We start from the raw sequence: 26,853 nt of genomic DNA on the forward strand, positions 1-26,853 counted from the left end.
CCCATTTTACAGATGTGGGGAGGAGGCATGGGGAGGTGAAGTGACTTGCCCAAAGGACCACCCAGCAGGACAATAGTAGAGCCAGGAAGAGTGCTCAGTCCAGTGCTCTATCCCCTAGGATGCACTGTCTCAAGTTCAGAACATTTTATAACCCAAAATAGTTTTTTCCCCATATATGTGTCTTGATTTTAAAGTCAGGTATTTCCAAATCTTCCATGTTAGGAAGGGAAAGCTATTAGTGAATTGAAAAACTGAGAGACCAGGCACCCAAATTGTAGGCCATGAGATGTGGGGCATTTAATCTGCCCTGACTCAGGACTGAACAGTATTGTTCATTCTACCCCTGAAGCCAGTGTTAATTTTCAAGGGAGGAAGAAGGAAATACTTTCCTGGCATGTTATTTTATTTATTTATTTCCATGCCCGTTGGAGATATCTCAGCAGTTTGGAATGTTAGAAATTGTCCAGAGGAAAATGATTAATGGTCACAAATGACAGGTAAGGTGATCAAAGGCACATTGTGAAGAGAGAGCTGATACTCCTGGCATGAAATTAATATCTAGAGGTGGGCTCAAGCCAGAACACTGGATCTAAACTGCCCTGGAATCTGGGGTGTTTGAAATCCAGGTCTGAATCTTGAGGAATGACCCAGGCTGTGGTGGTTTGGCTTGCAAATGTACGAACCGGAGATTGATTTTCCCAGGCTGATCCCATTGCTGAAGTAAAAAATCACATGCTGGCTGATTTAATCAGTCAGTATAATAGTTATCCAGACGAGTATGACAATGAAACAATCTTTCACCTTTTTTCCCCCTACCCCACATTTTCATCATGAGAAAAAAAGTCAAGCCAACTTTCTGAGTGGAGAAAAACTTTAAAACAACCAGCACCACCCCTCCCCCCAATCTGACTCATTCAGAATGCAGTAGGTATCAGCTTTCATATTTTAGAAATAATAATGGCATAAAACAGAAAGAAAATGCCACACAAGGGTTTCAGTCTTGTACTAAAGAAAAAGTATAGTCTTCTTGGTCCAGATTCTCTAGTGTGCTCCACTCACGATTCTGGCCATAAGTGGCCAGTGCAGAATTCCGCTTGCAGAGGACAACTTTCTAGGAGAATAAAGCTAATGGAGGTGGCATCAGCTACTGATGGGTGCAGGGTTCTCCTCAGTGTTAGGCTTCTCACTTGCTCTAACTCTTGAGATAGACTATATAGGATCAGGGAGACACAAACAGATCTCTAGTCCTTCTTTCACCCCTGCCCAGCATGGGAGGGCATTAAGCTCCTGTTTTATATTTGTTGATTTTGTGTTTTTACCACTGACTATTCATCAAGTCACTTAAATAAGAGCTGTAAAGTTGGATCCCAAACCCATTGCAAAGCCCTTGTCTTTGGGGATCTAGGGTATTGGAGCCTCTCTTAGTATGGGCTTTCATGAATTTTGGGGTGTTCAGACCCAAAGTTTGGTTCATGATCTTCTGAAATTATAACTGCAAACACACATTTGTCACTCTTCTCTAAACTAGGAAATGTACATTAGTGGTCAGAGGCTTAGAATTAGATTATATAAAAGGCCCATTCTTGACTTTTAGGGAACTAATGTTTAAGACTAATATTTGCTCTTGAGACTTGATAGGCTTTTGGTTGAGCTCTGAGGTAAACAAATGTATAAACTTTAATTCCTCAATTCTGAATATGGAAACAATGAAACAAGCAGACAAATCTGTGTGATCTTACAGTTATTTCCATCCAAACCCTGTATGTGCATTTCCTTTTGCTTAATCTGCAACTTGTGTCATTTGAATATGAAAAATACATATCTGATTTTTAAAATCTTTTCACAGGAGATTTCAAAGTTTCCTGAGAAAGACTATACAGTATTGGGGGAAGGTGGAATCACCCTGAGTGGAGGTCAACGGGCAAGAATCTCACTAGCAAGGTGAATATTTTATCATCTGAATGGCTGATGCTTCGCATTTGGGAAGCATAGTATGAAGAGTTTAATGAATTGTGGACCTAATTCTGCCACATAGATATATGTGCAGTGGGAGCTGCATTTTAACATCAGAGATCAGAGTTTTTCCCTAGGAAAATACAAGCATTCAAGATACAACTATACGTTCATTAATTTAGTTCTAATGGTCTGATGTCAGAAATATCCAGAGGTACAGCAAAAGATGAAACTGTCAGTTTAAAGTTCACAATATGAAATGTAGATTGGCTGAGCATCAGAAAAATGCTTGTCATGTGCAAATAGAAATACAAAATATTTTAATACCTTCCCCTGCTATAGCATCTGTCACCAGAAGGTCTCAAAGAGCTTTACATATCAAATAATTGAGAATCATAATGCCCTCAGAAGTGGTCAAATATTGTCTCCATTTTCCAGACAGAGAAACTGAGGCAGAGAATAGTTAAAGCCCAAATTTTCAAAAAAATGCTGACTAATTTTAGCTGCCTGGGTTGAGTGAATTTCATGATATGTCCAGGGCCTGTTGTTCAGAGCTGCTGAGCACCCAAAAGTCAATGAGAGCTGTGGGTGGCCAGAACTTCTGAATAATCAGGCCCTAAGTTTCTCAGTTTGGCCATTCAGAATTAGTGGATGCTTTTGAAAATTCTATAGCAGAAGATCAATGGATACAGGCAAGCTGATCACACAGCAGTAGACTCATAAATTCAGACATATGATTTAAGACATAAATTTACTTTCATAATTCTTTAAATCAATTAAGTTATTTCATCAGGAGGGCAACAAGTCAATCAAACAGTTTAAGGCCAGCTACTAAAAATACATGAGCGTTACAAAATAAATACCCAGCGAGTTGGACTGTTCTAGTGTCATGATATCACCATATGGCTATATCATTTGGGATTGATGATAAAATATCCTACTCCCAAGGAGGCCATGAGTGTGTCAGAAGTGGTGCACTTGCTTTCTAGGGGAGGAGGTACATGGTCTATTCAGTAAACTATGGTGGCTGGTTTAGGAAGTAAAATTTGCCTTTTTCTCCAAAGCAATTCTTCATTTATCTTCCATCTTCAGGCTAGGTATTGTACTGTGAACGGCTTTCAGCTGGGAGAGGGAGACAGGTTAAAAACTGTAAGACTTACAAAGTTATTTAGAATCAATGTTATAAAAACTATGTCACTGAAACCTAGTAGAGCAAAAACGGTACAATATAATACACAAAAGGTAGCAAACAGTTAAAGAAAAGCCTGAGCCAGAGAGGTTCAGCTCCAGATCCGGATCTAGACCCACCTTTCTCCAAAATGGTTGGATCTGAGGTTTTGGTCTGAGACCATTTGGCACATAAGAGTTCAGTAATATTTTAGGAACACCTGCTGAACAGTTTACCACCAAGCTGTGATTTTGTACAAAATTGTGGCTGGCTTTTGCAGGCATGCATAAGAGAGAGAGATGCCAGAAGCTTTCCTCTCCTTCACCCAGAGTACAACCACAATTGCATTCTCTGAATTCAGAGCAAAAGGACTGATCCCTGCAAGTGGCTCTGTGATGCAAACCACTTCAAAGGAGACAAAGCAAAGGCCTTACCTCCTCTCCACACAATCCAGCCGAGCGATTCTTCATAAGGAATTGCACAGTGGCTGAGCTTCCTAGGAGTTCAACATCTTTCATGCTGTCTCTAGGGCAGTGAAACTATGAATCACCCCCTACACAGGGCTGTCCTTTAAACATATACACTCAATTCAGAGACAATGCTCCCAATAAAATTGTTGGGGAAGAATTTTTTTTCTTTTTTAAGATACACGTGCTTTGTTTTTTTCTCCCTTTATTTAAGACTGAAATATATTAAACAACAATTAAGGATTAAGCTCAAAGAAATAAAAGATATTAAAGATAAAAAATGTATAAAAGAAACTAAATCACCAAAAGTAGGGACTGCGTCCTTGGGGGAAGGTGCAAAGGAATAACCAGGAGAAGGAGGCACAAGGTGGATGAGATAATATCTTTTATTGGCCAACTAATTATCTCACCCACCTTGTCTCGCTAATATCCTGGGACCAACATTGCATACAGGGGAGGGGAAAGGAAAGCAGACTTAATTCTTAATTGTTCTCCAGAATCTGAGCTTTTCTTAAAAAAAGTCTCTAGCAGGTGTAATTGTGAAGAAAAACACCTTCAAAATATGAAGCAATGTAATCAATGCAGTGATGTCTGCCTGGGTTTGCAGAGCCTGAAACAATAGCTCTGACATGTGAACTGCCCTATTCATTTCAATGGGTGCTAACTCAGATGCCAATGACGATTGTTAAGAATGTTGAAATTTAAAGTATATCAATGCTCAAAACACACGAGGCAGAAGTAGAATCATATTATGAAGACAGAGACCAGCATTTCCCAAATGTTGGGCATGCTACAGTGTGGGTGAAGTGAAAGATGTGTATATTCAGATGGGGAGGCAGTTAGAACTCTTGGCAGAGTTGCAAGGAGGGAGGAGATGTGGGTAATTCTATTCTTTGAAGAGTGCATGCCTCGTCTTTCAAAAGTTTGGGGAATGCTGAACTAAAGTATAAACCATTCAGATTTCCATAAAAACTATCAGACTGATTAAACACTTTCCCAGCCTCTGTGTAGAGCCAAGTTTATAAACTTCCAAAGGAACTCAAGTCAATGCCTGGAATGTCATATGAGTGAGTGAGTGAGTTTATCAATCTACTATTGTGGGATCAGCTTGCCAGTTGACATTGGTCTTCAGCTGTATAATTATATTTTTAAAATAAAAAAGTCACAAAGACAATATGGGCAACATTCAATACATGGCATGGAACTGAACACTACCATTACCCTAGGAAGTAAGTTACAAACTCACTCACCATTGAAAATGTCAAAACCAGTATGATTACTGCGCAGTCACTACAGCAAAATGGTGCAATGAGTGAATTCAATCATAATAGAACTGATACTAGAACATAATACATTGAACTGGTAGATATTAGTGAAAGCTAATTTCATTTCCATTTCTTCAATTTAGAGCAGTCTACAAAGATGCTGATCTGTATCTCCTGGATTCTCCTTTTGGCTATTTAGATATTTTAACAGAAAAAGAAATATTTGAAAGGTACTGTATGTTTTCAGTGGTTTGTTTCTGAGCGTTCTGTCAAGTAGCACAATCAAAGCACAAATCCAAGAAAGAAAACACTTCTCCTCTATTTGTCACAGAATTGTTAGTAATGTGCCCTAAATACAGAAGTATTCAAAATAATAAATAATTTTTAGGGATGGTTTTGGGTGCTGTATATACTCATTCAAATTGCCCATACAGTAATTAGAATGTACTGTAATGCCTATAGCTTATTCATCCCTGGTACACTGTTATATGTATGTATAATTACACATACCGTAATTTATAGTGAGTGTGTGCACGCAATAACAAGTGCTTGTGGTACCATTAGCTTTAAATAGTTATCAACTGCTTCATTGGTGTTGATGTTCATAGAAAACAGTATTTTGTTCTGTTTTTTTGTAAACATCAACAGGCTAGTCGCCCAAAAGGACCTACTGACCAGCTGAACAGGTGAGATTGAGAGCAGACTGGGCAAGCACATATGTAACTAAAGGACCAGCCATAGGTCTATTATACAATAACACCCTACCCTTCATGAAACTTCCCAGTCAGATCTGTGTGGAGTATGAAAGTTTGGCACTGCTATGTGTGGTGAACCTACAAGCAGTTTGGCTGCACCACCACTACATTAAGCCTTACTAGATGCCAGCATCTATTCTTCTGTTTGCCCCCCTTGCCACAGATGAACACTAATTATGTGTTCCACGCACTTCTCTGCCATAAGGAAGAAAATGGAGTAAGAGTGAAAGTGATATGTAAGCATGGAGAGATAATATTGAATGATTGCGCTGGGTTTAAAATGCACATAATTCTTTTGTATTTTGCAGCTGTGTTTGCAAGTTGATGGCAAATAAAACTAGAATCCTGGTGACTTCAAAGCTGGAGCATTTAAAGACAGCAGACAAAATATTAATTTTACATGAAGGGAGCTGCTATTTCTATGGAACATTTTCTGAACTTCAGAGTCAGCGCCCTGACTTCAGCTCAGAGCTGATGGGATTTAATGCTTTTGATCAGTTCAGTCCAGAGAGAAGAAACTCAATTCTGAATGAAGCTCTCCGACGGTTTTCCATTGATGGAGACGGAGTGGGTTCACGAAATGAATCCAAGAAGCAGTCTTTTAAACAAACTACCGATTTCAATGAAAAAAGAAAGAACTCCATCATTATTAATCCACTTAATGCTAACAGAAAGTTCTCGGTAGTACAGAAAACCCCAGCACAGGCCAATGGGATAGAAGGTCATAGTGAGCCAACAGAAAGGAGGTTGTCTCTGGTGCCCGATTCTGAACAGGGTGAGGTCATTCTGCCTCGCAGCAATATACTGACCACTGGGCCCATGTTCCAGAGACAGAGGAGACAGTCTGTGCTGAACTTAATGACACACACCTCAGTTAACCAGGGACAAAGCTTTTACAGGAGGAGTACAGCTGTACGTAAAATGTCTGTGGTCCCCCAGACTAGCCTGTCTCCGGAGATAGATATCTATGCCAGGCGTTTGTCTCATGACAGTGTCTTGGAAATAAGTGACGAGATTAATGAAGAAGATTTGAAGGTACGTGCTGATTTGTATTGCCCTAGTTTTTAGATAATATTGGACACTATATTTTTTCTATGCTCTCCACCTTCTCTGTAATGCATTATGTGGTATTGCTGTCTAGCGTGTCCTTTATTTTTCTATCTCAAATACCAGTTTGAAACAATTTAGTTAAAGAATTTTTATATAATCTGAAACAATGACTCTAGGAGGCCTCTTTTATTACAATGTCAGTGCATCAGAACAGCTCTTGGCTACTTTTCAGATTTTATAATAAATCATGTGCCATTTTTGAAAACCATCTATGCCCTTACAGTTACTGCCTTGTAAAACTAATTATGTAGTAATTAAATTTGAAACCAAATTTGAAGCTAAAGTTTGTAGGGATTTTAAACTAACCTGAGAATACACATTTGAAATATTAACTCATGGAATAAATTAAACCAGTTGGAATACTTACACACAGCGAATGTAGCTATTCAGTTTTGCAGCTAATCAGACTACAAGTTTACAATATGTGATTTATAAGAAAAGGACTGAATGAATTCCACATGGTGATGCAGACATTGATGAGAAGGTTAAACTGGATTAGTTATAATATATTGGAGTCTCTGGTAAGAACTACGTAGTTAAAACACATGAGATTTGCACTTAAAACAGGACTTTTTAATATATGAATTTCATTTCCAACTTTGGCACAGTTGCTCTTTAGACGACAACTGAAATTTTCTAGGTCGCTTTCTAAATACAATCATGTTGTACTTTTATTATTATTTTTTGTGTTACTGTAGTGCCTAGGCGCTCTAATCATGACCCAGGATCCTATCATGCAGTATGCTGGATAAAAGGAAGAAACACTTAGCACATTATTTTTTAAAAATTAGCATTTCTCACCTTCTCTTTTGCCTGGGTGATCTTAGCAGCACAGAGATTCATCAAAGTTTCTGTATAGTTGAATTTCTTTGAAAGCTCATGTGTAGGTTACATTTGAAGAAATTAAGTCATAATTAAGTTTGTTTTTAGCAATGGTGTGTTGATCTGAGGACTGTTATTGTCAGACCATGTCAACTGCTCAAGTCATTTTAAGTGGTGTCTTTATGCTATAGGAAACTCAACAATTATTCTGACTTGTGTGACTGACTGATTTTTGGTCTGATGACCAAATTAAAATTTTTTAATTGTTTTAGGCCAAATTAAATGTTTTGTTTCTTTTGATTTTTTTTACCTTTCTAAAAATGTCAGAATGGTATAAAATTATAAACGACAAGTCATTTCAAATGAAAATGTCAACATGTTTCATTCTGAAAATGTCAAAATGAAAAGTTTAGACTTTCTGGATTTTTTTCTTCTTTTTCAGCTGAAACAGTTCAGGTTGACCAAAACATTTCACAGATTCATGTAGCATTTGCTGAAAATGCCTTTTTCAGCAAGAAGTTTCACCTGAAAAATTTCACTCCACACTACAATCACCCCTCCTCGCCAGCAATTCTATTGCTTGAAATGAATCAGTGCAGGAGGGATTGTATTCATGTATCAATAGTTCTCATTGGTAGAGGTGATCATTCTAACCATGTTTTTATCAATCATCTTGGCAGGAATGTTTTACTGATGATGCAGAAAGCATGAGTGCAGTTACTACATGGAATACATATTACAGATACATTACCGTCCACAAAAGCTTGATTTTTGTGCTAACTTTGTGTTTAGTTATCTTTTTAATTGAGGTAAGACTATTCTGCTCTTAATATCACGTTACATTTGTTCAAATTGAGGGGTTTTTTTGGTTTCAAATGTAAAAGTATTTAGTGTAAACACTTTTGTGTATGCATTTTTGTTGGCTGCTGACTTAATAGCTGATGAGTGATGTTGGGATATTAATTATTTTGGTTTACTATTGTTTATCAAAGACAATGGTTTAGTGCAAGACTGTACAAGGATCCATAACCCCAAGAGCTACAGTCACACAAGGAATTTGGAACCTAAATCCGACATTTAGGCACCACCGAGGTCCTCCAAACCCCTGCTCAGCTGCTGCTACCTCTGTAGATTTCAAAATTTCCACCATTAAATTACTGTAGGCACCGAAGTTTCTACTAGTGAACATGCACACAGGTGCCTTAGTCTAGGCACCAGGTACCTAGCTCATGCCTAAGCCCCAGATGAATCCTCGTACTAGGCTTTCACCTGTCTATTAATGCCATGGTCCTGATTTGGTAGCCATGCTCAGAGCATTCCTAAAATCACACAAAATAGTTAGAGGAGGTAGTGTGTGAGTGTCTCCCTTATATCTTTTAGCTCAATGGTTAGAGTACTCATCTGCAATGTGGGAGACCCAAGTTCATCTGCCTGATGTGGAGCTAGGATTTGAACTCGGCTCAATGTCCAGTTGGCAGCCAGTAACAAGCGATCTTGGGGCTGATTTTGTTCACCATCTTCATTAATGATCTAGAGGATGGGGTAGATTGCACTCTCAGCAAGTTTGTAGATGACATAAACTGGGGGGAGTGGTAGATACGCTAGAGGGTAGGGATAGGATACAGAGTGACCTAGACAAATTGGAGGAGTTGAACAAAAGAAATCTGATGAGGTTAACAAGGACAAGTGCAGAGTTCTGCACTTAGGATGGAGGAATCCCATGCATTGATACGGACCAAGAACTGGCTGGCTAGGCAGCAGTTCTGCAGAAAAGAACCTGGGGGTTATACTGGACAAGAAGCTGGATATGAGTCAGCAGTATGCCCTTATTGCTAAGAAGGCTAACGGCATATTGGGCTGCATTAGTAGGAGCATTGCCAGTAGATCGAAGGAAGTGAGTCTTTCCCTCTATTCAGCATTGGTGAGGACACATCCGGAGTATTGTGTCCAGTTTTGCCCCCCACTACAGAAAGGATATGGACAAATTGTAGAGTCCAGCGGAGGGCAATGAAAATGATTAGGGGGCTGGAGCACATGACTTATGAGGAGAAGCTGAGTGAACTAGGCTTATTTAGTCTGCAGAAGAGAAGAGTGAGGGGGGGAGTTGATAGCAGCCTTCAACTACCTGGAGGGAGGTTCCAGGGAGGATGGAGCTAGGTTGTTCTCAGTGGTGGTACATGACAGAACTAGAAGCAATGGTCTCAAGTTGCAGTGGGGGAGATCTAGGTTGGATATTAGGAAAACCTTTTTCACTAGGAGGGTGGTGAAGCACTGGAATGGGTTACCTAGGGAGGTGGTGCAATCTCCATCTTTAGAGGTTTTTACGGTGCAGCTTCACAAATCCCGGGCTGAGATGATTTAGTTGGGGTTGGTTCTGCTTTACATCACCTTCTAACCCCTCACTCTCTTTCTGGACCATTCAAAATCTGGGCCCAGATTAGTTTTGCTTTCACTTTTACTACACTTGCTAATTTATTGAGGCCCAGATCCTCCAAGGTGTTCAGGCATGTAACTCCCATTGATTTCATTGGGAATTTAGCACCCAAATACTTCTGAGGATCTGGGCTAAAGCCAATTTGCATTGATGCAGGGGGTAGCAGCCTCAAAGCTGAGAGAAAGGCCCCAGACAGAGTGAGCATAGGAGCTTTGAATTGACTGGTAGTCTGGCAGTGAGGGGAGTATGCTGCTCAGTTAGTTGTTAGAAACCTAAAGAAAAAACCTATTCAATAACTTAAAAGCATTAAAAATCCTTATCTAACTGAAAGACCAAACCTAGGACATACTAGTATCCACTCAGTAAAATCCCTGTATAACTACGGAGCTCAAAGACCAGCAAGAGGTTAGCAGGGTGGGAGGTATTTATTCAATTATCACATAGAATGTGTTTAGACCCTGGTGGATGTGTGCAGCATGAGGACAAAATTTCCAACCAAAGTGGGAGTTACACCCTCAGCAACAGAGTGTGGATCTTTTGTCCCTGAATAATGGCTCTAGCATGAACAGTGGTTTATGATGGGTATGATCCTTTAGCAGTAGAGACTTTATGCGCCTGACCTGAGAGAGTAGCATCAAGAAAAAGCTGAGAATTGAGCTCCATGTGGAAGCCTTTAGCGCTAGAAGAGACACTGCTAGAGCATGTTATGGATGCTGCCTTTAATCTAGTAGAATGAGCTATTTTACATCTAGAGGTCCCAGGTTCAGTCCCTCTTAATAACCAAACCAGGGCATTATTACAAGGAAAATGTATAAGTACTTATCTTGTGGCCAAGTGTTGTGTGTGTGCACATTTGCGAGAAGCACATGGACCTTAATGCCTGAATACGGTATCTAGATGCCAGAGTTGCTGAACTGGTAGACTAGAAGAAGAGATGGATTTTCTCACACAAACAGCATATAAGGATTTTTTGTAAAGCACAATTGGCTCTCTGCATCCCTCAGATGAGAATTCTGGTCATGTACTAGGAGGAGCTAAGGTGGAGATGGGATTATTGCTGTGAGACATAGGAGGAAGGGGGAGATATTGATTAATAGATTATTGTAACAGCTCTTCAGTGACTTATCTAGCTGGTGCAGAGAAGGTGGCAGATCTCATGAGATGTGTAAAACAAATTTCTAACAACTATTGGGGTGCAGTCCGTGGTAAGGCATATCTTGATACCAGTGATGTGGGGAGAGAGGACCGAGAATCTACATTTAAATTACTAGGAATAAAGTTTAATTATAAGATCTATCCAGTAGTTTTCTCTGAAAAGCTTCAAGTATCATGTACCAGATAAACTTGACAGGGGGCTCTCCAGCATCTCAGTGGATAGATAAGAATTCAGTGTAAAGAGGAGGATCTATATTTATTAGACACTGAGGGCTGTCATGGGGGTGAGAGAGGGAAAGAGAGCCTATACAGAAGGGATGAGTTAACCACAGTGGAACTTGATTGCTGGCACAGAAAATTAACAGTGAGTTGAATAATTATTTAAAACTAGCAGCCAAATGATAGGAGACTTGTGCTGGAATACTCAGATCAGACAAAGATATTGGGTAGAGAGAATTACAAGACTAAAGTAACTCTGGTAACAAAGGATTGGACAGAAATTACAGCTGAATTGAACTGGAGAAGGGACAGATTGAGCTGAACAGTAACAGTGTCAGACAAAGGAGTTAAATAAAATTATTATAGTAGAATTCTATACTCTCATTTTAAGTCTTGACACACATTTCAAATCTACTAGGGAGCAGTCTCACTGTTTGAGTTGTTAACAAAATGTAATAATATTTAAAACATAAGAAACATCCAAACATACAATATGTGTCCCTTGTCACCAAGAATGATAAATCCCTATTAATCAGACAGAACCAACAAATATAAAAGATGTTTTGCTACTTGAATGCTGATAAAGTATCTGTATAAATATAATTCTTATGCGGAGGTGCACTGAAGGATTCCCTGTGGAAGGAGGAACAGAGGTGGCAAGGTGTTTGCTTCAAGGAAGTTTGAATGCCATCCATTTATAATGTTCTCTGTACAAATAATGGTGTAATAAACAATTACCATAGTCATGGAAAGAAGAAAAGGGAGTAAAAGAACATAATGTAACAGAAAAAAATAATTGTATGTTCACTGATTGCAGGTGGCTGCTTCTCTGGTGGTGTTGTGGTTTCTCAAAAAGTAAGTATTGACTATTTCATTATCGGTTTGGGGCATCTCTTTCTGCTCTTGCTTTTTTTGCAAAAAAAACCAAAAAAGTAACCCTCTTAATATCTGTTCATGAAGATCCTTAGGGCTAGTCAACAACATACCTTTAATAAAGTTACTCTTATAGTAATTAATTGAAGTACTTTTGGCCTCACCCATGGTGCTTATGACACAGATGAAGCATTTTGCTTGTTTAGTAATTCAATTTTGCTGAACTCTCAATTAAAAGATTTTCTTTTTTAGAAAAGGATGGATTTTCCACTAATTGAATAGGTTAGTTTTCTTAAATAATTCCTAGTAAGGTACCAGAAGGTTCAGAAGATATTGCCAATATAATATATTTTTCATAATAATATTGGGGGGGGGGGGGAGAATCAAAGGAGAGGGCTTCTAAACTCTTAGTGCCTTAGTTCTTGTCTATTTCCTTATCAACTCATCTACAGTGCATGTGTGTGAAATGGATTTTAGAAGATATTGTTGCTGTTCATAAGCACTCACGTATTTGAGAAGTGATAAAGAAGACATTTAGCACCAGCGTGTCTGAACGAAGAGATGAGAATTTAGGCTTAATAGCATGCGTAGTGACAAATTAGTTGTTTTATACATGTAGGTTGATGTTCAAGAAAGAAAAATCACCCGTATGGATTTAGGACAAATGGAGTTTGTGTACATACTACTTGTGTAATAATGTTAGTAAAAGGAAGTAAGATCATTTTTTTTTAAATTTTGCATTTCACAGGAATGTGCTTGTTGCACCAGCAGCAAATGAAACACAGCCAAGAAATGCCAGCTCTGATGTGTCCAACAGTGCACCAGTGATCATCACCGACGGTAGCATCTACTATGTCTTTTACATTTACGTGGGAGTGGCAGATACCCTGCTTGCCTTGGGAATCTTCAGAGGTTTACCCTTAGTGCATACTCTTATAACAGTTTCAAAAACACTTCATCAGAAGATGCTGCACGCAGTTCTTCAGGCACCTATGTCAACCTTCATCTCTTTGAAAGCAGGTAGTCAAGTTAGAAACTGACTGACAATTATTTGTGCATTTGATTTTAATTAAAGAATGCTTCTTTCTGTTTAAAGGGCACCATTGTTTTCTCTACTACCTCAGTTCAATTTTAAATGTTTGCTACCCCAAAAGTAAAGCGTGGATCTTTTAGAAAATTTTGACTGCATTTTAAGTACAACACATTTTAGACGTCTGCTTTGGTTTTGAAATATTTCCTTCAGGTTTTATAACAGTGTAAAAGAGACATAAAAACAGACAAGAGCTGAGTTTACTTTGGATAAAACTGTTGTATAAGATACAAAGACAACTCTACAGTAAGTCATTGAGGGTCAGATTGAGATACCCTTACTCACACTAAGGGTATGTCTGTGCCACCGGCAATGCAGGATCAATTTTGCAGATTCAATTGAGCAGCAGTGAAGACTCGCTCAATCAAACCCAGCAATCCATCCTAGCAAGAAGTGTAGCTCAGCGCTGCGTCAACGGGAGAGCATTTCTCGTCGGCGCAGCAGAGTGGAGACACCGCAGTAAGTAGATGTTAGCAAGTCAATGGGAGATACGCAAGTTACTGTACATAGCTTGCGTATCTCCCGTCGACTGCTGCTGAAATCCACGTCCAGTGTAGACCAAGCCTCTGTAATGCCTTACTCCATGCAGTTCCATTGAAGTGGAATAAGGTGGTACTCAGCATGATTAAAGGGATCAAAGTCTGTCCCTAAATTTGCTGGAGATTTCTTTACATAACTAATGCACTAAGTGCCACTGTCATCTGTATATTAAATTCCTGTCCCATACTCATTTACTAGACTATACCTCAGAGCAGATAGCAGGAGACACTAGTGAATAGAAATGCACCAAAATGAGTCTCCATTTCATATGTCTCCTTCTTATTACTACTTATCTTCTTATTTTCTGATATCATGTACAATAATTCTGCTTGGAAGTCAAGAAGTTGATATTTTGAAATCAAATACCTTGTTAATTCACAAATTATACAGAATCTAGCAAGATCTATTGCATCAGTGATGCAATCCTGATCCTTTCTCCATCTCCATCTAAGCATGCTTCTCCTATTGCACTAACCTGCTTTACATTTTCCTGGGACTTCACTAACTAAAATAAAAGCTGCAGGGCTAAATTCAGCCCTGGAGTAAGTGGATGTAACTCCATTAACAATAATGGAATTACATTTGCATTTGAACCAAGGCTGAGTTTAATGCAAAACTTTAAAAATGTCAGCTCAGTTAACATATTTCATATGCAGAAAAGCTATAGCTCTAGTTAAAGATGACTTCTGTAGAACGTATTCGTGTAACAATGAGCCGTTTGCTCAGTTGCTTTATTTCTGTTTTTTCCATCTGTAGGTGGAATACTTAACAGATTCTCTAAAGATACAGCCATATTGGATGACCTACTGCCACTTACAATATTTGACTTCATTCAGGTTTGTAAAATCAGAGTTCTAGATTTATTTGTTTATTTAGTCTTTCCCTGCAGTCACACAGCATGGATAAAATATCATATTAAATAAAAATAATTAAGGGAAAAAATAGAATTCAACAAACATTTAGCTTGTTGGTCAGATTTTTTCCCCTTTCTATTTAGCTGTTGGCTGTGAGCTGAGCAGGATTCAGAAAACAATTGGACATTTAGATGGATAAATATATCCAATGTTACGGTAGTAAATACTTTTTAAAAAAGGTTTGGAAAGGATGTAAATTCCTTATGCTTCAGGGCAAAAGCCATCCTCTAATTACTGTTGGTTAGGTGGAAACATTGCCTGTAGTGTGGTTGTTCCATAGCTGCATACTACAAGGTTACTTCCTCTGAAGCAACTGATACTATAAGGACTGTCAGAGACTGGATACTGGACTGAATAGACCATTGGGCAAGTCTTATGTTCAGTAAGAATATATGAAACTTCTTGATTTACACTATTTTGGCTAGTCAGAGGCAACACTGTATTAAAAACTGTATTCAAATAAGAGAAATATGTGACCAGACTTTGATGTAGCCCAGGAGTTGTGCATTATGGCTTAGGAGACTTGGTCAGGCCATTGAAACTCTGATGTATAATGTCAAGGCTTCGATTCTGATAAGGAGATATATTTACTGTCCGAAAGGTTCTGGTTAGTTTAATTCATGTACCTACTAGAGCTGGTTGGAAAATTTCCATCAGAATGATTTTCCAATGGAAAATGTCCTTTTCATAAAAATCAACAATTTTCCATGGGAAAATTTCAATTTTGGGAAAAAAATCAAAATTCTGTGGGCAGAAAGTGAAACTGACAAGAGATTTGCAGGCAGGCAGACAGACAGCCAGCAAGCAGAAAAAATCCATTTCTCCTGAAATAAACTTTTTCAGAATTTCTGTCCCATAAAAATGTGGTTTTTACTTTTCATCCCATAGTCAGATAAAAAATGTCTTGAAATCTTGAAGTTTTCCGTGGAATAAAATTATGTTTTCTGAGGTTGAACTATAGGTTAAAGAGAGGTTAAAATATAGTTTGTGAAGGAGAAACCCTGTTTATATTCTGGACAAGAAATACTTATTTAGAAGGGAAAAGAAGCACCTACACAGAGCACACAAAGGAGGTTCTCATAACTAAAGTGTCAGTTATGAAATGTAACTTATATCTCCTGCTGAAGCAGTCAGTCCAAGATCCCATTTCAAACCAGACCACAGTATTTAGAATTTCAAATAGCCAACTTGTGTATAACATAGCAGTGATTTGGCTTTAATATAATGTTATTCATTATAACGACTTTGTAAAAAGTCTTCAAAGCATGTACCTTTTTCAAATTATAGTTCTAGATCTGCACTATTAAGAATTGAACTTGTTATGAAAACACAAGTGCACTGATTGAGCCATATGTGATATGGCTTACTATCAATGTTCCACTTTGATATACAATTCAATTTTATGTTTTTTCCTTTATGCATCCATAGTTAGGATGTTTGAAAAGGAAGAAAGGATCCAGGTTCAGACTAAAAGAATGCTCCTCTCTCACAGGCAGCAAACGAGATATCCTGAGCAGAGTCATGAGTTCACACTATTTGTCCTTGGGCATTATTTTTCTCATTCTATGCTTACAAGTCCCTTTTAATTTTCTTCTTTGTTTTCCATTAACATTTTGCTCCAGTGACTATGATCCATGAAACTTTTTCCTCTAGGGACTCTGAGCCAGTTCCTCAAAGTAACTTCCAGTGGGAGTAAAGCACCTAAATACCTTTGAGGATCTGGGTTTGTCTCTCTTTCCTGTTTTAATTCTGCTCATGCAGGCAAGATCAGTTACAACAATGGCACAGCAACAATAAGGACAGAGTAACACAGACTGGTGACCTCTGCAGAATTCGAGAGAACAATAGGAACCTATATTAAATCAGAGGTATCATGATACTGTATGATTCCATGTGGAATCTTTGATTTGGGAGCTACATAATTTGACTGAATTTCAGAAGAATGGTTCATTCTTCTCTTAAGAATTGCCGTTACATTCTGCATTATGAAATAATGAGCAAAACAAATCTGCTCTTGCATTACCACAAACCAGTGCAATGCAGCCTGCAAAGTTATAATCCATACTGCATCAGCCCAAAGATTCATCTCTTAAAACAAATATAAAAACAGTGAAGAATCTCATTGTTTACCATTGCACTGTCACAATAGGGACTTTTCAATAAACCTTAATGCTACTATTAATTTGTTTAGATTCCAAGTGAGGATTTTTTAAATTCATAGACTATAAAGTCAGAAGGGACCATTATGATAATCTAGTCTGACCTCCTGCACAACGTAGGCCACAGAACTTCACCCACTCTCTCCTGTAATAGACCCCAACCTAAGACTGAGTTATTGAGGTCTTCAGATAATGATTTAAAGACTTCAGGGTACAGAGAATCCTCCAGCAAGTGACCCGTGGCCCATGCTACAGAGGAAAGTGGAAAACCCCCAGGACGTCTGCCAATCTGTCTGGGGGAATTTCCTTCCTGACCCCAAATATGGCAATCAGTTAAACCCTGAGCATGTGGGCAAGACTCACCAGCCAGATACCCTAATACTAATACTCAAAAAAAAAAAAAAAAAAAAAAAAAAAAAGTTCAGGATAGGAAATTTTTCCTTAAACAAAACTATGTTAAAAATGTAATGTTAATGTGAAAGACAACAACCTGAGATCATTGGAAACTGAAGTCCTCTCTTACAGTCACAGACAGCAAGAGCAGCAACTGTGCAAGTTTCTTTTTAGCCTGAAAGTTAATTCAGTTTCAATGGCCATTCAGTCTTCGCCTTCTGCTGAGCTTGAGGTTTCATGGCAGTATGAATACTTGTCTACTAGCAAATGCTTTGAGACTAATATTTCCAAACAGAACAGTTTTCAGTCACTTACTGACTGGGGCTGGATTCAGCCAGTGATTTAGAGGTGAAAGGTCTCTCTTTTGCAAAGCAACTCTTGCAGTACCTAGAGGCTACTAATTTACTTGATTCTCATCAGATCCAGCCTAAGTAGCAATGGTACATCACCTAGGATAAGTCCATGCTGATTTTGTTAGAGCTAACAGCAACCACTGATGATGAAGGACTGTGAAAATGGTAGAAGTCTCTGACAGGAAATGCTAGGTTAGCCATTGTCTGGCTTTGCTCTGAGAAGACGACTTTGGGGAGTTATTCTTCTGCCATGAGGCCTGTCAGACATGGCAAGTGCTTAACTCTTGTCCCACCTTCTGTTCAATGAATTTATGAGGCTGCTAGCAGTGATAGTGATGGGTTGCAGTGTCTCCAAAATGCTGATGATTCTCAGATCTTTATGCTTCTATCTTTTGTGTACAACTGCCACTTTTGATACAGGCTCAGAATTTAGAAGTCTCTGATATAGGTTGTAACAGAGTGCTCAGTTTTCTATATAAAATTAGAAGGAGAGTGCAACCATTTCTTCAGGATACATACCTGGCCTTACTTATCCATGCTCCTCTCACCTTGAAATTAGACAATTATAATGTACACCCCATAGGGTTACACCCTGAGACTTCCTGGAAGAGCTAGTGCAGAATGCAGCTGCATTAAGCAGAGTTGCATGATAAGGGCACATAACACCAACACTCCATGATCGGCACTGACTGCCATGTGGAGTTCAAGGTGTTGATTGTGCCTTATTAAACTAACTGGTTTGGGGCCTGAGAGGCTCTCTCTCTCTCTCTCTCTCTCTCTCTCTCCCCCCCCCCCCGCCATATTGCCACAATGTATACTGGCTAAGACATCCAATGTGGAACTCCTTTGGTATAAAAGGGAGAGAAGCTGCCAGCAGGGCACTTTCCATTAAGTCCTTCAACTATGGAACTTGCCTCCCAAGTCTACGTGTGTCTGGATTTGCCAGCTTCTGGATATGCCGCATAGCCCATCTGTTTCACATAGGGAGGGGTTGGAGGGATCGTTTTGAAGGTTAGGTGTTAGATTTTTGTGGAAAGACAGGGAGTTATGCTGAAGATGATGAAGTACTGGTGAGGGCAGTGTATTTAATCTTATATTAAATTAATGCAAGAGTGTCCAGAGAATTTTGAATGGCTGCTTGTTTTTATGGATTAATTATAAATCAAAATAAATAAATAAACAAATAAACAAATTGTCTGAGCATCCACCTAGTGCCTTGACTATTATGAGGTTTGTTCTCAGCTGCGGATCCCAGCTTGGGAAGCACTGTGTTTGGTTAAGAATGAAGTTGAATAGTATCTAGTCCTCAAGGGGTGATTCCATCACCAATCTCTAGCCTGTAATATGAAAAATTTACTGTATCAATACTATTTCTCTTTCATCCTACAGTTAATACTGATTGTGACGGGCGCTATAATAGTAGTCTCAATTTCACAGCCCTACATTTTCCTGGCATCAGTGCCTGTGATAGGAGCATTTATTATGTTAAGGGCATACTTTCTCCACACTTCCCAGCAGCTGAAACAACTGGAATCTGAAGGTATGTATAATGGTTCTTGGGGTACCAAGGGTTGTGAGTCACCTTGTTGCCGAGAGAGAGAGAGAGAGAAACTTTCTTGAGACAGCTAAGCGATAGCTCCCCATCACAACTAGCCTGACATCCACTCAAGTATACTCATCGGGGTTACACCAGCCCTGCATTTGTTCTGCAGGTAGATAACAGATGAACCCCAGCCTGAGATCCTCTATCACTGGCTATTCACAGAAATACCAGGTCTGCTGCCCTCAAAGGAACCAAACACACCAACTTGTTACATTCAACTCAGGACCAGCACTTTGATTTACACCATAGCTCTTCTATATGTTTATAGTGAAAACAAGAGTAAGTTTATTATTAAATAAGAGAGATTCAAAGTGTTAGCAAGAGAAGGTACTGGAAACAATTGGTTACATATGAAATAAAATCATAACACACATCCTAAAGTTTAGATTAAACTAAAATTACTTCCTTGTCTTGAGAATTCTAGCTTACCCCAAAGTTTTCCTCATTTTTCAGAGATGATTATTGAGATTTTTTTTCCCCAAGACACAAGCCATTCTCACAGCTTGTCCCCTCAGTAAAACAGCACAGAAACATCTGCCTTGCCTTCTAGAAATAGCCACAAAGTTCATTGTCCTTAGTCAAGATAATCCCCTGTGGCTTGGTTTATTTTTTGTTTCCTGTGTGCCTCTCCCCTGTTGATATCACATCTCTTCATTAATATTTGACTGTGTGTATAAATGGAGCATCTATTGTATTAGCTTACATCAGAAACAGGGAGAGATAAGCATTTCTCATCTGAGAGGAAATCTGTTTCTTCACCTCTGGTGGTGACACAGACTTTAAGAATACAGATTTCTGGTACAGACACATAACTCCTTAAATATCATCCACCCATACATCTCACAACAGTTATGAGGATCAGTATGATATAAGCTTTTATTACAGATCTTCCATGACAATCTTTGGTGAACTAGAATGTACATGCCAGACTCAGGAGATACCTGTAACCTCCTTGCACCCCCTCTGTGTCCCTTTGCTAGCTGGCATTAAGAGGTTCTTGAGTCACAGTACAAGCAGCAAAATTAGTAGACACCTAAACCCACAAAAAGTAAATGGAGAAGCAATTTACCCTTTCACCTTTTCTTTGTCTTCTCTGGTGCAAGATTTCATTGTCTGCAGAAACAAACATTCATCTCTGATCGCCAATGCTATTACTGAGCCAGCTAATAGGGAGTGCCCTGCTGCCTAAGAGCAATGAAGAAAACAGATTTAAAGTTGGGCATCGCCAGTGGAGCTGAAAACAAATAATGACTCGAAATACAATTTTAATAAGAATACATGTACTTGAAAATTTGAGACCAGGTTTTGTCGGTGCTCAGCAGTCCTCAGGGATATATGCTTTTTATGCGGAAACGCATTTAGAACACGTAATGACAAAGCTATTTTAGAAGCAAGCGTTTGCTGGATCATTTGTTCAGACAGTGTTGTGGCTTCAGAACAGACCTGCAGCACCTTAGCATCTCAGTCATGAATGCCAGACAGTGATGATTACTTTTGCTTTTGATTAGAGACAGGTCTGAATTGTGAAGTTCAGTGGGATCATTACTACTTTTGAGGTGTTGCAAAACCCACATTGAAAATACAGTGTCAGTACACTGCAATTTAGAGTGATGAAGCACTCTTATTTGCTAAAAGTCTTGCTTTGCATAGTTCTCAGATCATTAAGGAATTCATTTTTGTTGGTTTTCCTCCATGTGATATCGCACTATAGCAGGGGTTTCTACAAGTACTTATACTAACTGTGAATATCCTGTCCTATGAATATCTTGATGGTATTTGTGAAAGAAAAATAAGAACACACATATAATTTAAACAAGTGAAGATAGTTGTATTAATGAGTGGGGGTGGGCTTTTTGCTCATTTCTATTCTGAAAGGTATTTAAGAATGAGTACTTACAGTGTTTTTAATTTAAATATTTTACAGCCCGGAGTCCAATTTTTGCACATCTTGTTACAAGCTTAAAGGGACTATGGACACTAAGAGCTTTTGGGCGACAGCCATATTTTGAAACCTTATTTCACAAAACACTGAACATACACACGGCAAACTGGTTCCTCTACCTGTCCACACTGCGCTGGTTCCAGATGAGAATAGAAATTATTTTTGTCATCTTCTTCATTGCTGTGACATTCATCTCTATTGCGACTACAGGTACAATAACTTCACTGAGATTAAAATGAAAGCTTTGCTTCTGTTTAAGGGGCCAGATTTAGAAAATATTGCAGGATTGCAGTATAGAGTGAAGACAAAGCATTAAAATAGCCAATGTGTTGTTATTCCATCAAAATATTATCAGTTAAAGATAGAAATGAGATAATTAATATTATCTAAAATCTCAGGTGATACAGAATTGACTCAAAGAGTTCATTTGAAAGCAATAGTGAGGAAAAATGTGTTAAAGGGAACCAAAAATTTCCTACTGTGCACTGTAACTATTTAAAAAATTCTCTTATGTTAATGCAACTATGCACTGCCATACCAGGTTACAGTACAATAAAGCAATACATGTACACTTACATGGTGCTCTTTCTCCGTAGAGCTCAAAGCTCTTAGTATAGATAAGTTAACGTTTCTGTCCCATATGAGAAACAGAAAAATTCAGTGAACTGCATGAGGACACACAACAAGTCAGAAATAGATCCCAGGTCTTTTGTCTCTTTGTTGGTCTGGTGCTCTATCTACTGAGAGTACAGTTTAGCACCTGCCACCCAAACTCCCTGAAGTACTCACCAGACTTGACAAACTAATTATAAAATTATGCATGTTACATGCTCTCACCTTCTCACTCCTTGCTGAAATGCTGCCACTGTTGGGTAGACATTGGCTGCCTTTGTCCAGGATAGCATCTTTAGAGTTCAAGACGGAAAGTGAGCATCTAAATGAAGTCATAGAAAATTTTTTAGTTAAATATAATGTTCTGTAACAGAAAATCCCAAAGCCTGCCTGCTTCAGTTTCTCTTTGCATGTTAAAATTACTGAGCCCAGTGCAAAACTCAGCAGTTTTAATATATGTAATATGTTGTTAGTGTTACATGTATATTTCAGTTCTTGTTAATGTGCATTTGTCCCCCTCTCCCAAATTTTACAATGAACTTTGTGTTCAAGTCTGAAAAGTCAAAGCAAAGTGTACCGGAAAGCATGAGTTTTACCTGATTTTCAGGGAGAAAACCATAAAAGAAAACTCCACACTATTGCATTGCACAGCTCTAATTTTACTGAATGAGTATCAGCGTTTTCAAACAAGAGATATTCTTAGAAAGCTTTGCCACAATAGATTTTAGGGCTTTATCATGGGAGCCAAATGTGTGCATGGATTGGAGACAAGGGATAGACCCTCCTCCAGGTTGAAATTATTTTTTTAAAAACAGTTAATATGAAAAAAAAAAAAAAAAAGAGAGAGAGAAGGGTGTGTGTGTGTAAAAAAACTAATATATGCCTTTTACAGTAGGTATTTGCAGAGCCCTTCCTCAGAACCATAGCCTTATATTCTCTCTAGGAATTCTACTCAGTTCTCTCTTCTGCATTTGAAAGAGATAATTTAAAAATAAACCAGAAGTGAACTGAATAGTCTTAAATACTGAGTGTAGAAATGATTGAGTATTTAGCTGGATTTCTTATTTAGTTAATAACATCCATATTGCGCTAATTAACACATTTGTAAAACCCCAATAATTTCGAAGGCAAATGTTGCTTGATTTTTACTTGTTCAAATGCTTTCAAAATAGCATGAATAAATATTAGGAGAGGGAAAACCATCACCATCAGTAAGTCATTTTCAGTTATTTGAATATCATCATTTACAGAGAGGTTACTATTAAAGAGTCAAGATTTACCAGCAGTTGCCACACAGTAGTAACAGTATTAGAGATTCCACAGTTAGGGTCTTGTCTTATGGGAATGCGTCCTGTGAGATGCAAAGTTAGAAGGCATTACCTATTCCGAAAATAAGGGAATCTGATATTGCAGATACAGTAGAATATCAGAGTTATGAACACCAGAGTTACGAACTGACCGGTCAACTACACACCTTCTTTCAACAGGAAGTATGCAATCATGGAACCAGTAGAGACAAAAAAAAATTGTTTTTAAAAAGCAAATACCATACAGTATTGTATTAAATGTAAACTACTAGATAAATATAGGTAAAGCAGCATTTTTCTTCTGAATAGTAAAGTTGCAAAGCTGTATTAAATCAATATTGTAAACTTTTGAAAGTTGTAAACTTTTGAAACCATAACATTTTGTTCATGAACTATGAACATTTCAGAGTTATGAACAACCTCCATTCCTGATGTGTCCATAACTCTGAGGGTCTAATGTACCATTGCACAGTCATTCTTAGATGTTAATTTTAAAGGTCACCATAGTATGTGGACAATTTCACTGTGATGCTACCCTGGAAAAAGTGTTACATTCTTACTTAAATTAGCAGAATGTTATTCATGGTGTGGCTACATTTTTTCTCTAGGACAACACAAAATATGAAATGTTTGATGCTTAATCCCATTCCTATTGTGGTCAGTGGCAATACTTCCACTGACTTCACGTGAGACTAAGATAGGGCCTTCGTTATCTGTAGAATTATATTTCAGTATTTGTCAGATTTTAAAATTGAGAAAAATGAAACCAAGATTAGGAACATTAATTAAATATTCTTGCAGATACAGTATTTTAAATTTATCCATACTCTATCCAGAATGCCAAGTGCCAGAGTTATGAGCTGAGTTAGAATGAAGTCTCTCTATTGTGTATTTACTTGAAATTCTACTGCCAAATATTATATATTACATGTACAGTTTTCTAGCATTACAATTACCAATAGCTTGACAAACTCAGGAGACCCTTTTTTTTGCACTAGCCCAGCAGTATTCTGCAAAAAAGTCTACAGTAGACTGTTTTCAGATAGTTTGGCACAAACAATACTTTTCACCTATGGAGCTCAAAGCATTTTATGATCATCAACTCCAAGACAACAAATTTCATTAAAATGGCGTGAACCCCGTGCCACCAATTTGCACTGTCCATAACCACTAGAGTGCAGCTGGATTTCAGACAACACATTTGGATTTGGATGAAGTTTTCCAATTTTGTTTTTGAATAATTTTATTCACAAATTCAATAATTTTGTGCTCAACCAGCTGCATTAATGCATTCAGTAAAGACACAGTTCAGCTATCCAAATTTCATATGCCAAGATTTTTTTTTCCATTTTATCTGTTTTTCTCTTAGAAATTACACAAAATTGTATTCTCCTTCCTTTCACACCTTTAAAGGGACATTATCAACTAAAAAAAAGAGTCGTGGTCTGAAAATGTTTATCAACTTTACTTAAAACTAATATTTCAGAGGATTAACTGAAAAGTTACAGTGAAAAATCATGGGGAAGCAATTTTCTCTTTTTCCCCTCATTTGTCTGTTTTGTGTAAGCACTTTGTGTACAGTCAAGTTCACTATTACTCAGGTAAACAAACTCAATTTTAAAAAATATGGAAGTTTGATTGTGTGTCTAGATATAAATATGGGAAGGCAGACAAAATGGTAGTATGTGAAACTGCACTGAATTCATTTTCTGAAAATGACCAGATTTCAAAAGGACCATGTTCCTTTTTATTCTTCAGGTTTATAATTACTTTACTAAAGAGAAGGAGTCTATAAAAAAAATGAACAGGAGGTTGTTTGTTGAGGCAATGGACAAACCAGAGGAAGGTAGCTGTAGTATAATCATAAACTTATATCCAATTTGACATTTTAAGCCCTGTATTCAATAGCATGTCAGATTCAAAACAGAACCATGTAGGGATTATAATATTCATGACAGCCTGTGTGAATTTGCTAAGAGTCAGAAAAACTCTACTTATACTCAAGGCAGTCAAACAAACAACCCACAAAAAGTCACACCACCAACTTTCAGTAAATAGTAAGAAAAATTCATTCCTAATTTGGCCAACAGATAAAAACTCAACCTTCATTTTATGGACTACACAGTTTGAATTATTTTGGCAGTGGTAATGTTAAAATGGAACTCTAGTCATAAGCCTCTCCGTAATTAAGTCTTTTGACATCTAGGTTTGACAGACGAGGCATTTTATAGATTCATGGAGACTAGAAATTTGAGGGCATGTAATCAAGGTCACTTAGGGCATAAACCTTTTCCCAATTTAAGTCAGTGCTAAAATTCCCCATTAACGTCCATCAAAACAAGAGCAGATCCAGAGCAAGTCTAGTATCAATGCCAGGAGTGGCACCCAGAATCCTTTGCTTTAATCACTAAAATGTGCTTCCTATCTGAACAGCAGCAATAAAAGCGAAACACTTTTACTCGACATTCACATTTTTAAGCTATACATACCCATTTTCTCTGACAGTTATTGGCTTTTTATTTGCATGTAATCATGTTTATAGTTGGTGGTTTTTTTCCACCTATAGGTGACGGTGAAGGCACTGCTGGCATTGTTCTAACTTTAGCCATGAATATCATGGGCACCTTACAATGGGCGGTAAACTCAAGCATAGATGTGGACAGTCTGGTAAGTATAGAAAACACCTTACTATTATTATTATTACTACTTTTCAGAAGAATTGTCTTGTCTTATTGTTTACTGGTTTGTTTTTGAATGATTTTGCTGCAAGGCAGATACATCAAAAACCTCCATTCACAGTTCTGCCAGTAACAGTCACACTTTTTCACTACAGAGACTGATTTGTGTGGTGATTCTGTGATTAAATCCACTGGGATTACATTTGGGGACAGCAAATAATTTCATGCGAAACTTTAAAAAACAAAGCCCCGCAGATTTGAAGTAGTGATGAGAGAAGGCCAAAAAGGTTTGGATTTGTTTTTCAAAGACCGGGGGTTTATCCAGTGCTTAGTACTCAGTCTATTTTAGGGATTTATAATGCCACCCATCCGTGGAGCATTCGCGCTCCTTCCACATAAAATTAATAGCAATTGTGATGGCCCCAGTGAACTTCATGGAGTGTCTGGCACTTCTTCCTTTTGCCTGTAAAAACTTTGGATAGGGGTTTTATTTTTTATTTTGATTAGTTTACTTCTTTTTAAGGTCGATTTGTTTCAGAGTAATTTTTGTTTTTAATTTAATTATTTAGGCTTGGTTTTGGGGCTTTTTTGTGAGGAGTATAATGTCTGACATCATGTTGACTCACAACTATCTACACTTTTTGAGAGACAAGGTGCGTGAGGGAATATCTTTTATTGGACAAACTTCTGTTGGTGAAAGAGACAAGCTTTTGAGCTTATATAGAGCTCTTCTTCAGATCTGGGAATAGTATTCAGTGTCACAGCTCAATACAAGGTAGAGCAGACAGTTTGGCATAAAGGAATGAATACAAAAGTTGTAAGATACCGTTCAAGGTGAAGTGGGCAGTTAATATTTGGAGTAAACTTTTGAAGCTGAAAAAGTAGGCTGAAAACTCATGAAAGAATAAACTGACTATAAACTTAGAAGAGTGAAAAGGAAGTAGGAAAGTTATCCGACTGTTGGATTGATTCATTTAAATCTGTATTAATTGTATCTGCTTTGAACTATGTGCACTACATTATTTACTTTAAAACAACCCG

At 38.0% G+C, this 26,853-nt stretch overlaps 1 protein-coding gene across 1 annotated transcript in view; it reads left to right on the forward strand.

Annotated features, from left to right (window-relative positions):
• The window catches only part of CFTR (CF transmembrane conductance regulator), a 126,993-nt gene that overhangs the window by 55,503 nt on the left and 44,637 nt on the right, over positions 1-26,853 (forward strand). Inside the window, exons 12-21 of the mRNA XM_067564253.1 lie at positions 1,847-1,941; positions 4,997-5,083; positions 5,917-6,643; positions 8,221-8,349; positions 12,166-12,203; positions 12,970-13,241; positions 14,608-14,687; positions 19,060-19,210; positions 21,198-21,425; positions 25,701-25,801. Coding sequence (XP_067420354.1) covers positions 1,847-1,941; positions 4,997-5,083; positions 5,917-6,643; positions 8,221-8,349; positions 12,166-12,203; positions 12,970-13,241; positions 14,608-14,687; positions 19,060-19,210; positions 21,198-21,425; positions 25,701-25,801 — 1,908 coding nt within the window. The remainder of the gene's footprint in view (positions 1-1,846; positions 1,942-4,996; positions 5,084-5,916; positions 6,644-8,220; positions 8,350-12,165; positions 12,204-12,969; positions 13,242-14,607; positions 14,688-19,059; positions 19,211-21,197; positions 21,426-25,700; positions 25,802-26,853) is intronic.

This window comes from Emydura macquarii, unplaced genomic scaffold, assembly GCF_026122565.2.
Source record: "Emydura macquarii macquarii isolate MOO-44397 ecotype Brisbane River unplaced genomic scaffold, CSIRO-AGI_Emac_v2 contig_2636, whole genome shotgun sequence".
NCBI lineage: Eukaryota > Metazoa > Chordata > Testudines > Chelidae > Emydura > Emydura macquarii.